General features: G+C 39.2%; 1 protein-coding gene across 1 annotated transcript in view; it reads right to left on the reverse strand.

Annotated features, from left to right (window-relative positions):
* LOC142161590 (cinnamoyl-CoA reductase 1-like) overlaps nucleotides 1-8,330 on the reverse strand; it is a 28,538-nt gene extending 20,208 nt beyond the window's left edge. Inside the window, exons 1-3 of the mRNA XM_075222891.1 lie at nucleotides 7,955-8,330; nucleotides 7,694-7,866; nucleotides 7,291-7,476 (exon numbers count right to left, since the gene is read on the reverse strand). Of these exons, the coding sequence (XP_075078992.1) occupies nucleotides 7,291-7,476; nucleotides 7,694-7,866; nucleotides 7,955-8,075 (480 nt within the window). The 5' untranslated portion in view covers nucleotides 8,076-8,330. The remainder of the gene's footprint in view (nucleotides 1-7,290; nucleotides 7,477-7,693; nucleotides 7,867-7,954) is intronic.
* Between the last annotated feature and the right edge of the window lie 6,653 nt (nucleotides 8,331-14,983).

The following is a 14,983-nucleotide window of genomic DNA, read 5'->3' on the forward strand; positions in this document are numbered from 1 at the left end:
CTCCCTGTAAAGGTAAGTCTAATAAGCAAAGATCTTGAATGACATCTGAGAACCCCCTCATAGGGCCATGCTCAGGCATTACAGTGAGATGTTTGTCATTTGACTATCTCTTTCTCTCTCGTGGTTGGTCTATTCAGTTTGATGTCAAAAAACTTTTCTCAATTGCTTTTGCCATGAGTTATTGTCTAATTGGTTTCATGATTCTTTTGGTAATCATTATCTCTCTTTTTGTTATTATACATAAGAAGTTGTTTTATAGACTCTCATCAGGGACTGAGTTTTCTACCAAGGATTTGGATGCTCTCACTTATTTTCCGAGTGTCTGCATCACTCGCCTGGCCAACTGCTTGCATCTTTCTCAAAGAAGTACGCTAGCAATCTTGATCGTGTAGATTAAAGCAGTCTACTCATCACTATCAAGTGAATAGTACAGAGGTGAAAAAGATTGTCGATCCCAAAAAGACTAGTATATAGTCGACAACACGTGATTCTTATTCTCGTGGCTTGAGAAGTCAAATGTTGAGATTCAATTAATTCCTTCCAATATCTAACAAAACAAATGGTCAAAAGATACATGAAATACATGAGAAAAAAGTTTCAAAAGAAATACCAGAGTTGCTAATAGTTAGGATTTAACTTTACCTACATGTTTGTTCCAGTTTTTTTTTTAACACAAGTTTTAAACAATACCATTCTGAAGTATAAAATTATCATTTTCAGGTGAGACTTCCTGTTTCGAAGGTCCTTTTATGTTGCTCCCGGGTAGACTCTTGGTTAATTTCACTCGGGACGCATGACGACTGTGGAACTATTTTTCGAGAATTGGTAAAATCCCTTATTTTCTAATCATCATTTAACATAGAAGTAACCACCTCTGAGATACCTAACCATGATTATTCTCAAGAGTAGACTTTCATTTAGTTACTCCAAGATGTTGTAAGGTTTAAGAAGTTCTCCTATTTTTAGCACACAAATCTTCGTATTGTTCCTATCGGGTAGCTTAATCAAAATTATTGCATACTTTAACAATAATAACTTGAGTATTCTTGAATCAACCTAACTCCTCTAATTTGACCTCACGTTAGATTTTATTCACTCAAGTATAACTAAACATAACCTGGTTAAATTTTGTGCAATTTCACAATACATGGATGAAGAAACTAAGTATGATAATGTGGCCATTCAACGAAGCAAATATGAAACTCACATCTCAAGGTACAAATTTTACATATTTATAACCGAGAAATTTCCTGTGAGTTAGCCGGCAACCCTAGTTGACCCACAAGTTGAAACTCCATAAGGTATGGCCCTATCGCTCTTCTCCACCTCGCTTAATTATCAGGCTTCTTGTGATCGGCAAGATTTGAGCTAGTGACATGTGTCCCACCACAGATACTCAGTTGCGCATCCTTACTACTGAACCAAACCGAGAAGTGTTCAAATCTCAAGTACGATCGATGAAGCATGGGCTCAATTTCACTCCAACTACATAATTTACTCCATAACACAAGTGAAGAAAACCAAGGAAAACTACTTTCTTCATGACAAATCAATTAATCAATCAACTACACCTCATCGCAACCTAGAAAGGTATTTCAGACATTTCATGTCAACACAAACTTAAAAAGAATAAGAGAAAGAAGAACTTGCATTGAAGATAGGTGGCTAATCGAGTTCATCTTCTATCTTTTCTTCTTTATCCCTTCATGTTGAACTGTCCTTCTCCTTCTAAAAATTTACGATCCAAAACCATTTTTGAATTGGAGAGGGTTTATGATTTCAAAAGTCGGTGCAATAGCGCTCATACACGCTAGCAACTTTAGAATTACTATCTGGCGCTGCAATGTCCACAAAGGAGACGAAGAATACACTTTGGACTAATGCCATGGTGCATAAATATGATGACATGGCACTACACTTGTGTTTCACGATGTTCATCTTCTTTGCTTCATTGTTGCATTGGCCACAACACTGCGATGTGGGCGTCCATATTTCAAATATTTTCATATATCTTCAACTCATTATGAAGGCTCTAATTGTTCCTTTGCTTGCCAAAGATCATAAAATCAACTATAAACAACTTGAATATATCACGGACTTGACTAATCTCATAGTAAAACCTTCAAATAATCATTGGTATGCTCTAGTCCAAGTCAGCGTTCTTTCCATTTTGTTCACTATTGAGGATGTGAATTTGGACGATTGCAATTTATACTGTAGTATAGTGGGTGCCTTACAATAGTTGACCCTTCTTTGCCAGCCACTACTGTTGCAGTGAATACAACTAGTCAACTCGTGCACACTCCTAATTCTTCTCATTTTATTGCTATAAATGAACATCTTGCTTTATATTGCAAGAAATCTTAACTTTGGACTAGATTTGAAGTAGTTCTCTAGTTTTTCCTCACTGCTTATTTAGACGCTACTTCGTATGGCTTTCCTGATACTTGTAGGTCTATAACTGGAGTGGCTCTCTTTGATAAGAATCTTATTTCTTCCTCTTCTAAGGAGCAAAATACTGTGTCTCGCACCACACCAAGGGGAAAGTTGCTTCTTTGCTTGTATACAGTCCTCTTCGGCCCACTTCTTGTCTTTTGTGATAATGTAAGAACATGTATCTTATATAGAAACTTATATATCAATTATATAGAAAGCATCGTAGGATGTACGCAAACCTTACCCCTACCCCGGAAGGGTAGAGAGGCTGTTTCCGGGAGACCCTCGGCTCAACAGGAGTATAATAATTTCAAAAAGACACGAAAGGAGAGATAGGTAACAACAAAAAAGCAAGAGAAATGATAATAATATCTTAAAATAGACCAAATAGGTGAAAGGGAGTGCAATAATAAAATCATATGCAAAATAACAAAATAGTGTGAACATAACATATACCGCTAGCAGACCTAGGCATAACTCTATCAGACTACCCTGTACAAAGAGGAAAAAACTATGAACTACCCCTAGCCTACAACCCTAATGCTCGACCTCCACGCTTTCAAATTAATCGCCATGTCCTCGGAAATCTCGAGTCGCGTCATGTCTTGCTTGATCACCTCTCCCCAATTCTTCTTAGGACGCCCTCTACCTCTTCTCGTACCTGCCAAAGCCAACCGCTCGCACCTCCTAACCGGGGAATCTATGGTTCTCCGCACGTGTCCAAACCACCTAAGCCTCGCTTCCCGCATCTTGTCGTCCACAGGAGCAACGCCCACCTTCTCCCTAATAACTTCATTCCTTATCTTATCCAGTTTAGTATGCCCGCACATCCATCTCAACATCCTCATTTCGGCTACATTCATCTTCTGGATATGTGAATTCTTAACTGGCCAACACTCAGCCCCATATAACATAGTCGGCCTAACCACCGCTCTGTAGAACTTACCTTTGAGTTTCAATGGTACCCTCTTGTCACACAGGACTCCAGATGCTAACCGCCATTTCATCCACCCCACCCTAATGCGGTGCATGACATCCCCGTCGATCTCCCCATCACCCTTGATAATAGACCCTTGGTACTTAAAACTTTCTCTCTTGGGATGACTTGTGAGTCGAGCCTCACTGCCCCGTCCGCTTCCCCCGACACACCGCTGAACTTACACTCCAGATATTCCGTCTTGGTCCTACTCAACTTGAAACCTTTGGACTCCAGAGCCTGCCTCCACACCTCCAATCTCTCATTAACACCGCTACGCGACTCATCGATCAAAACTATATCATCAGCGAACAACATTCACCATGGCACCTACCCTTGAATATGGTGTGTCAAGGCATCCATCGTCAGAGCAAATAAGAAAGGGCTAAGCGCAGATCCTTGGTGTAACCCCATAATCACCAAAAAAAGCTCGGTGTCACCTCCCGCAGTCCTGACCTGAGTCTTAGCTCCATCATACATATCCTTTATCGATTCAATGTATGCTACCGGCACCCCTTTCACTTCCAGGCACCGCCAAAGAACGTCCCTAGGGACCTGTCATACGCCTTTTCTAGGTCAATAAACACCATGTGCAAATCCCTCTTTCTCTCCCTGTATTTTTCCACCAACCTCCTTATCAGGTGGATAGCTTCCGTAGTAGAACGTCCCGGCATGAATCCGAACTGATTTTCAGAAATAGATACCGCCCTCCTCACCTTCCCTTCCACCACCCTCTCCCAAACTTTCATGGTATGGCTTAACAACTTAATGCCCCTATAATTGTTACAATTCTGGATATTGCCTTTGTTCTTAAACAGTGGAATCAACAAGCTACACCTCCACTCATCTGGCATCCTCTTCGTCTTGAAAATAACATTAAACAACCCAGTCAGCCATTCTAAGCCCGCTCTACCTACGTACCTCCAAAATTCTACTGGAATCTCGTCTGGTCCTGTCGCTTTGCCCCGACTCATCTTACCCACAGCTTTCACTACCTCCTCAACCTTGATACGCCTACAGTACCCAAAGTCACGATGACTCTCGGAGTGTCCCAACTCCCCTAGCACGATGCTACTGCTCCCCTCTTCATTCAAAAGTTCATGAAAGTACGTCTGCCATCTATGCTTAATCTGGGAGTCTTTCGTCAATACTCTGCCTTCATCGTCTTTGATACACCTCACTTGATCCAGGTCACGAGTCATTCTCTCTCTCGCTTTAGCCAACCGAAATAGCTTTTTGTCCCTACTTTTGCCCCCCAGTTCCTCATACAAACGATCAAACGCAACAGTCTTAGCATCTGTGACCGCTAATTTTGCCTCTTTCCTGGCTTCCTTGTACCTCACTCTGTTTGTTCTCCTCTGCTCCTCATCGGTACTCTCCACTAACGCAAGGTACGCCAGTTTCTTTGCTTCCACTTTACCTTGGACCACACCATTCCACCACCAGTCGCCTCGGTGCCCGCCATAGTAGCCCTTCGATACCCCTAACACCTCTCTTGCTGCCTCCCTAATACAGTTCGTCGTCGCCGTCCACATAGCGCTAGCATCCCTACTACTCTTCCAGGCACCCATAGCCAACAGCCGCCCCTCCAACTCATGCGCATTATCCTTACCCAAAGCACCCCACCTGATCTTCGGTTGACCCCGTACAAACCTCTTCTTCTTCTTTATCACGATACCAACATCCATCACCAGGAGCCTATGTTGAGTCGCGAGGGTCTCACTCGGGATCACCTTGCAATCCTGGCATACCCCCCTATCACACCTCCTGAGGAGGATATAATCAATCTGGGTCTTAGTCACCATACTCCGGAAGGTAACCAAAAGCTCCTCCCTCTTCGGGAAACTAGAGTTCGCAATCACCAACTCAAAAGCCCTAGCGAAATCCAATAGAGAAGCACCACCTACATTCCTATCCCCAAGCCGAAGCCACTGTGCACGTCGCCATAGCCCCCAGCCGACGACCCAATATGACCATTGAAATCCCCTCTTATAAATAACTTCTCCGTTGATGGAATACCCCGCACCACCTCATCAAACCCCTCCCAGAAGCGCCTCTTAACCTCCTCCGCCAACGCGTACGCGCTAACGACATTCAGAGTGCTCCCTCCAACTACTAACTTAATCGCCATCAATCTGTCATTCACCCGCCTAACCTCAACCACTGACTCCCTAAGCTCCCTGTCCACCAAAATACCCACTCCGTTCTTGCCCTTCACGCGTCTGGAGTACCACAATTTAAACCCGTCCACATTTCTCGCCTTTGATCCTACCCACATGGTCTCCTGAACACAAGCTATATTGACCTTTCTCTTCCGGAGAATCTTCGCTAACTCTATGGACTTACCTGTTAACGTCCCTATATTCCATGATCCAATCCTCAACCTACAGGCTCCCTTGTTGCCTTTACCCCCTTTGGGCCCCGTCCCACCCCATGACGCGTGCCCTACCCCCTGCCCCACCACCCGGCCACCTCGAGGACATGACCCTACTCTGCCATTACGAACCACAACCGTTATTCCTACGTTGGTCTAGACAAAAATGCAACTACAAACAAGCAAAGCTATAAACTAGAATGTGACAAATATCCTAAACTACTACAGCAACAAATTAACTTAAACAAATAGGTGAGGGAGGTACCAATTCCCGCGGATAGAACCTGAACTTTCGACTTGCTATACTCCTGATGCTGTGGGACCCGACGTCCAGCCCTTGGGACTACGAACCAACCTGCCTGCTCTGTTGCGTTTGTTCGTACACCTCCCAACGTAACCGATCTGCTGGTTTGCTCGTACACCAGATCTGTTGCTGGCCCGACTCGCCGAAAAACAATGGCGGACCCTGTAAAACACACGAACCCCGACGTCCAACAAAGTGCAACCTGTAACAGTGGAGCGACGCCGGGAAAAGAAGAAGGGCGACAAAAATAAAGTATAAAGGAGAAGGGTAAGCACAGAGAAGGGGTTGGTGTTGACGCCGGAAACAAGAGCGGCGCCGGTGTAGCGTTGCTCGCCGGCCTAGTCCCTGCTAGGGTTAAGAAGAGGGCAGAAAGAGAGGGGGGAAGGAAAGGGGAAACGCGGGGGGAGTCCTCTTCGGCCCACTTCTTGTCTTTTGTGATAATGTAAGAACATGTATCTTATATAGAAACTTATATATCAATTATATAGAAAGCATCTTGTAGTTGAATTTACAAAACATGTGGCTTAGGGGTCTATTCTTGTCCATTATTTTCTGACGGAGTGTCAATTTGCTGATATTCTCACCAAGTACCATTCATGTCATGCTTTAGGACTCTTCCAAAGGGTATTCACTTGTGACCAGGCATATGCTATGTATATGTTTATTTATAATATTAGTGTAATATGACCTGTAGCTATGCCTATAAGTAAAGATGCTCTTGTAATATGCATTTGTAATTTACCGGGGATACTCTTGTCACTTAAACTTGTATTGCTCTTTTCAAGCCAAAAATTCTCAACTACAGTATGATTAAGGGATTAAGGGACGTATCACAAAAAATTTGACGTTTCCAACTAATGACCAACTGTTGGTTGCGTTGGAAAATTTGCGATAAAGGTAAAGTACATGAGGCAGCTGAACTTTAGTTTTCATTGTGGTTAGATTTGTGTTGTAGAACAATTACAAAACATAATCTTTCAAAATCACATCCTGTTTCCCGAGAACCAAAAGGAAACCAAATCAATCTCAAAATCATACTGTTTTCTAATCCAAATGCCAAAGAAACCAAAACACATATACCGCATAAGCAATGTTAAGAAGCAAAGGAAAGGCAAAGACAACCCAAGCAGAAAAGAAAAAATGGAAGTATGATACGGGAAAGGTATAATTTTGATAAAGAAGATAGAGAAAGGAGCGTACCCCTTTCTGTTTGCAGTATTCAATATCCGTCCAGCAATCCTCATTTTTCACGCGATCAGCCGGCCAATTAGGACTTGGAATGATGGCCGATATAGATGAGGTCACCACCACACGCTTAACCCCCAGCTCCTTTGACGCTGTAAGTACATTCATAGTGCCTTTGATTGCTGGCGACAGAAGTTGATTCTGTAACACCACACAACCCCAAGTAGAGAACAGAGTAGCAAATTAGTACCAAAACTCATTTAAATCAATATCAACAACAAGTAAATGAACAGTAACAGTAGGCAATACATACAGGGGTACTAAATTCATTTCTTCCAATCTGTCTAAGCCTATGGTGGCCGAATTACACAGGTTAACATTGGAGATACAGCAAAATTAGAGGGACTCAAGACCTTACCTCGGGATCTTTAACTTCATCCACAATGCAGGGGGAAGCAAGGTGGAAAACGCCGACAGCACCAGTAATGGCGGGGACAATTGAGTCGTAATTAATTAGATCAATTTGGAAAAGAAGGAGACGAGATTCAGCCCCTTCTAAGGCAAGTAAATGCTTCGTCTCTTTCTCATCATCTAAAAGATAAGATTACAAAAAGTCGAGAAATTACGAATTACTTGAACCAGAAAAAAAAAGGAAGACAAAGGGTGGGAGTTGACTGACTGAGATCTTTGACGGTGGCGTGAACAGTGTAGCCACGCTCGAGAAGGAAACGGACCAGCCATGAACCAATATAGCCGCTGCCTCCAGTAACACACACTACTTCACCTGCTCTGTTTGCCATTTCATGAATTCACAATTTCTAATGCGGAAAATGCCACAACTTGAATTACTTATCAGTTACAAGACGAAAAGAAAATGCGAAATAAGCATATGGATTCATTATCCAATGAGAAGACATTCATTTTGAGTTTTGTGCCTAGGTATGGCTATAACTTGGACACCTGGCAATACACGCACTGCATTGTTTGGATTCAGGGAAGGGAAAGTGAGATGATGAAATTTTACTTTACTTTTTCGTATATAAAAGAATTAAAAATAATAGAAAGCAAAATTGAGAAAATAAGGGAAAAGATATCTTATTGATTATTGCAGCTTTCTTCCAACATAAAAGATGCTATTAGTAGTTGCGCGGCACGAATACAAATATCAAAATATGCTTTGGATTATTTGAATTATATATACAAATTACCTTAAAATTTAAACCTTTCAAATAGAATTTACATATAATCATTAGATATCAATTAAGAAGTATGACATAAAATTATTTCTCATATCTCGTAGTGAATAACATCTATCATTTTTTATATCTATAATAATCCAACCCCCTAATTTTAGTACTTGCATTTTATTCCCTAGTCAATATTAAAGAATACAAAGAACATTAGATTATATTGTTTTAACAAAATTCTTACTACCACTTCATATTTTACCTCAAATTTGAGTAAGTCTTATCCTTCTACATTTTGTCACGATCCAACTCCCACGACAGCGCTGTCGCGCCACCTTTTTTCCTTCCGCAGAGAAAAGCCCGGGTTTCGACATTCATGAGGTGTAATAACTCGTTTCCTTTTTGGGAATTGAGTATTTGAAGAGTCACCACCTAACGGGTTATGGTGCATTAGGGCATCTAGAGCAATTAACTCTTGGATTGGTTTGCGTTACCAGAGATTAGGGTGAGGGCTCGAAATGACCTCGATGGGAAGGTGTTAAGCACCCCTCGTGGTCCACAACTGTGGGTCCCGACCGAACTTATATTTACGAATTAGTTCATTAATAAATAAATAGTTTAATCAAATAGTTTGCAAATAGAGCACGTTGTATAACTCAAATAATAAGACAAAGATTTTGAACAAGTTGTATGCATATAAAACAAAGTTTTAAACAAAAGGAATTTTGGGAAAAGGAGGAGTCCTAGGTTGGTTAGCCTATAGGATCACCCCACACAATATCCGGTAAACACTCCTCAATAAGGGGTTACGCGTGACATTAGCGCGGAGTCATCATATCTCATATCTACCTTTCTCACCCCCTTAGTGGTCATTCAAGCGAGTGTTGGTCAGTGATCTCTATTGTGTGTTGTTACCCGTCCCTTCTTAATGGTCTTGGAGGAAATTTAGGCCCTCTACCTATAGGTAGTTCTAGACAGACCCCTAAGGTTTAAAGGAGAAAATACTAAGGCGGCACGCAAGAACAAATAGGACCTTAGCACATAAGACAGGAAATAAGCAATTAGAGGCTCAAGTTTACCTCCACAAACAATGCACATAAGCAGCACGACTCAAACACAAATAAGGGCATTTTTTAAAATAGTATCATAAAGGCATGATGTCTAAATGAATACAGAAGATAAACGGTTTATTCATTTTATAAACTCAGAAGTAATGGTCCTATCAGTTTGCCTACTGATTTTTTAAGCATGTTAAATCAGAACATTAAGTAACAGAAACAGTTTCAGAGTTGCAGGGTTTTGAAAACGCCTTATATGCTTGCCTACACGCGGAATAGTGATAACTATAATTTATATAGTAAAAACAGGGCATATTTTAAAATTGACTCCTGAATCCCCATAGGCATGCTGTCTAATGATCAATTAAGGCAGTTTTTGAAAGAATTCCTTTCAGGGAAAACAAACCACTAATTAAACTAGTTTCGAAGTGAACTAATCGTGAACTGGATTGATTTATTTAAACTAAACTGGTTTAAATCTATAGGCAGAATTTCTAGTGTTGTTCCCTATAGGCATGATATCTAATTTTTTAAAGAAAAACTGATGTTAGAAACTGGTAGGCATGACAACAAATGAAAGCACATATAAATATTTGTTATAACAAAAGTTGGATTGGATCATATTCTATAGGCATGGTATCTACTTGTGAGGTTGATTTTAAGACCTATAAACATGACTTCTATTATTGAAACCACATGAGACATATAGGCATGATTTCTAACATAGCAAAATATAAAGTCATATAGGTATGGTTTCTATTTGTGAAGTTGTTTTTAAGACCTATAAACATAATTTCTATTGGAACCGCTTGAGACCTATAGGCATGATTTCTAACATGGCAAGGCAAACATAGCAAAATATAAAGTCCTCTAGGCATGATTTCTGCCCGTATTACTCCACAAATATGTAACTACCCACCCTTTTCACTAGTTACCCCAATATTCGTTTACAAATTATTATAGACCATGTGAATGAATTACATAAATAAATAAAATAAAAAGAAGAAGTTACACTATAGGGAGCCTGAAGCAGGCCGAAGTGATTTCCCAGAACCTCCAATAGCCTCAAATGTCAGTTTCATAGACAATATCATTGTCTAGGTACGTCAGAGTTCCCTGAGGATCTCAAGGATCCCGAGCAGTGCTCACACCTAGACTTGGTAACCAAATTGAGTAAGTGCAGTGTGGAAGGGCCAGCCTCAGTGTGCCAGAGTTCATAGGATTCTCAAGAGGATCCCAAGGCAGTGCACACACAGGAGGGGGTAGAACCTAGTGACTTAGGAGTAGAGTGAGAGTGCTTGACATAGTTTGAAAGGTTTCAGTAGGAAAATAGTATTAAAAAAAGATTTGTTTGAGATGGTTTTGTATAAACACATAAGATAATTTAAAAGAAAGATTAAGGTGACTAACAATCAATCAAACCAAGTACAGAACCAGAAGAAGTTCATCGGCACTTCAATACATAGAATCAAACAGGCTCCACTTAGGGGTAAATGGGGATTTGGGGTAAGCATAGGGCACATAGTAAGAATCAGAGGAGCCTAAAAAAAGGTTAAGGCTTTTAAAGTATAGCATGAACTGTAGAGTTAATATAGAACCAATAGGCTTAGGATAGTCAATTACTTCATATAAGAAGGTGCATGCCAGGGATTAGAGAAACATAACCACATTGGGATATACTAGAAGAGGATTCTAAGTGGGTCTATAGCATGCAGTAAAGAAGACAGTGAAGTAGACATGCTAATTACAGTTTGAACAACAAAACCATAGATAAAAGCATATTAGAAACATGGCAAATTGAAGTAATAGGAGAAACATATTATTTTTGGGACTTGAATTAAACTTGGAACATACCAGTAAGGGGATAGTAAACACAAAGTGAAAAAGAACCCAGTAGTCAGCCTTGGCTTGCAGCCGATTGACTTTAGACAGTAGTAAGTGACACAAAAGAGAGCAAAAAGCTTTTTAGTGTGAAAGAGAGAGTTTTTGAACCAATGTTCGTGTGCTTGTGTCAATGAAGAGTTTGTATATATAGTAGTTCGAAATTAGGTAAAATAAGGCAAGAATCACAGTAGTATAGTAATTATGGAACCAAGTACTAATCAGAATCAAACCAATGCAAGTAATTCTTTAATTAAGGGGTAATCAACCAACAGTAATAGGCAGAAAATGTTTAAAGAAAGAAATCAAGTAGGGCATCAGGTACAAAATAGACAATTAGGGGTAAGTACATAAGGGTTCAATTAAGAAAACAACTAGTGAAGAATCAGTAAAATACTCGGTTAACCAAATAAGGTAAGAAAACAAAATAAAGTTGCAGAATATGAAAATAATCGAAAATCAACATATAGTAAATTAATGAATCAAGGACTCAAAATTACTGATTTAAGGAGAGTAACATGGGTTCCCATGAATAAGCAAATAAACCAAGTTTAAATAGGAGGATTGAAGGTCTAAATGGAAGTTTTCAAATCAAGCCGAGAAACAGGGAGCTCAGAGTCAATGAAAAAGAGAGTCATGAGTCAATGTTTTAGCATATAAATAGAGCAAGATAGGAGTAACCAAATATAGCAAGCAAAGAGGCAAGTATTGACCAGTCAAGATGAACCCCAGCACATAGAATTGATGTAAGTTAGGCATAAAACTCAGTAGAAACATATTCGAGGCAAGATAGTCACAGAAACTCAAACAAGAACAGGCCAGTCACAAAAGCAAATGAAGAAGCCTAGAAAAATTAGGGCTTTCAACATAGACGAGATAAAGAGGTAGTAAAATCACAGAATCAGTCGAAATATGCATGAAATAGAAGTTTAAACATAAAGAATCAGTTTAAACAGAGTTTTAAAAGAAGTTTCGAAACCCTAATTTTAGAATAAGGTGAAAAGCACTTGGAATCAATGATTATTGTAAAAGAGTTCCAAGGATAGTGTAAAACATCAAAGAAACACACTCAAATCATTCTAAATCTGTACAGATCTAGGAAATATAGGCAGAAATTAGGGTTTTAGAAGAAATCCATATAAAGATGAAAGAATCTGTCTAGAATCCCAAGGATCGTAACAAATATAGCATGATTTTGCTCGAAATCACACTGGAGTAGCCAAGAACAGACATGACGAACCCTAGATGTAAATCGGCGTGGCCCTGGGCCGTTGAAGACCTTAGAGAAGGCAAGCATGGCATGAGAGAAGCCATTGGAGGCTTGAGAGTCGATGAGAGATCACCGGAGAAGACATGAGAAGAGAGATCGACGGTTGAAGGGCTAGGGTTTGAGGGTGAGGAGAGGAGATGAGAGGATACAGAGACGGGGGGTTTGGGAGAATGAGTTAGGGTTAGGGGTCGTTTGGAGTTAAAAAAAGGAAAGAATTAATACGGGCCGTAGATCTCTCAGATCAATGGCCATGATTTAATTAGTTCTGAGTCAGTTAGGCGTGTTTAGGGTTTGGGTCGGGTAATTTGATTAAAAATTGGGTTGGGTTGGGTTAAAAATGGGGCTAAAATTGAAATGCAATCTGGTTATGTTTTAAATAGCCAATTTATCACTATATAATTTATAATAAATGGTAAATAATTTCTACAAAATAATTTCATGTAATAAAATGATTTAAAATAGATATTCAATATTTTAAAAATATAGAAGGTCGTTTTGTACATATAAAACGTAATTGTTCCCTAATAAGGCTAATATTGCAATTATATGCAAATTAACTTTAAAAATACAAAAATGCAATTATAAAAATGCACAAAAATATTTTAACCGTATTTTGACATAAATATAAGATTTAGATGACTAAATTACCACAACAATAATTTGAGGAATAATTGTTGGGGATTTTATGAGTAAAAAGGGATGGAAATAAATCAATTTAAAATCTTTAAAATTATAGAAAAATTATAAAAACCTTTTGCATGCTTATACATGCATATATATGCTATTTTGAAAATATTTGTACATATTAAAAATATATAGGAAAAAATTGGGTATCAACAAGCGCCTAACACTACTTGCTAGGCAAGCCAATAGTTTCACAATGACAGCGAATTCAATAAAACAGAATTTAATAAACTCAACAGCGAAATGTCATGAAATAACTAAGTAAACAACAACAATATTGCTACGACTATACCAAAGATCTGGTGACAACAAGTACATGAGCACCATTGAATATCAAAGTACAACGTCAAATCCTCATATACAACTATATGAACAATAGAACAATAAAAATAGAAATAAATGAAATAAAACTTCAAGATCTAGGGACGACATAGCAACTACCTCGTAGTCTCTCAAAATGCTAACACCAATATAACTCTAGCAATCACCACGTTTGAAAGTACATGGATTTGCACACGAAGTACAGAGTGTAGTATGAGTACAACCGATCTCATTTACTCAATAAGTAACAAACTTAACCTTAGGCTGAAAGCAGTAATGAGCTCAAAAGAAAAAGTTAGTAACCAATACCAATAGTCAGTAACACCTCAAGAGATAAAGGAAACAATATAAGTAAATAACTCGATGATATCATGTTCAACTCGTTCACATTACAGGAATTTAGACATGCTTTCCAATTATAACAGTGAAATTCCAACACAGATAAAACCATTTATTTATCAGCTAGCATGAGAAAAGTACATCTCTATGCCTATATGTCAAATATACATGTCAATTCAATATCATCACAGTGAAATAATCAAGTACACTAACTCTCAGCATGCTCAAGGTGCCTGGATCAAATTCCCCTCACCATCACACACACAATCACTCAATAATGTACGGGTGCCAAATAAAAATGCTCATCACCAAAGTTGTAACGATTCGACTGGTCATTTTGAGAATTTGCATTCGGCTCGACAGTTTGAGATCATGAGTAGCTTCATATGGTATATTATAACTTGCGTGTACTGATGGCTTTGCTTTTCGAGTGGTGCGGGATTAATTTGGAAGGATGATTCTCACTTGAGAAGCAAGGATGATTCTCATTTGAGAAGCTTGAAGTTGCAAGAGTTGACCAAGTTTGACTTTTGGCAAATTTGACCTTGCATAAGAGTTTTTATGATTCCGGTAGGTCCGACTGGTAATTTTGGACTTGGGCGTATGTCTGAATTTGCATTTGGATGTTCCTAAAAGGTTTTGGCTCTAATTGGCAAAGATTGGCAATTTGAAAGTTTGGAAAGTCATAAGTTTGATCGGGAGTTGATTTTCATAATATAAGGCTTGGATTATTGTTTCGGGAGTTGAAATAGGTCCATTATATCATTTGAACTTATGTGCAAATTTTATGGTCATTCTGAGTTGATTTGATGAGGTTCGACATGAGTTTGGAAGTCAAAAGTTCATTAAGTTTGATTTGAGGTGTGATTCCTGATTTTGATATTGTTATGTGTGATTTGAGGACTTGAGTAGGCCGATTTATATTTTGGGACTTGTTGGTATGTTTGTACGGGGTCCCAAGGGGCTCG

Source organism: Nicotiana tabacum, chromosome 10 (genome assembly GCF_000715075.1).
Source record: "Nicotiana tabacum cultivar K326 chromosome 10, ASM71507v2, whole genome shotgun sequence".
Taxonomy (NCBI): domain Eukaryota; kingdom Viridiplantae; phylum Streptophyta; class Magnoliopsida; order Solanales; family Solanaceae; genus Nicotiana; species Nicotiana tabacum.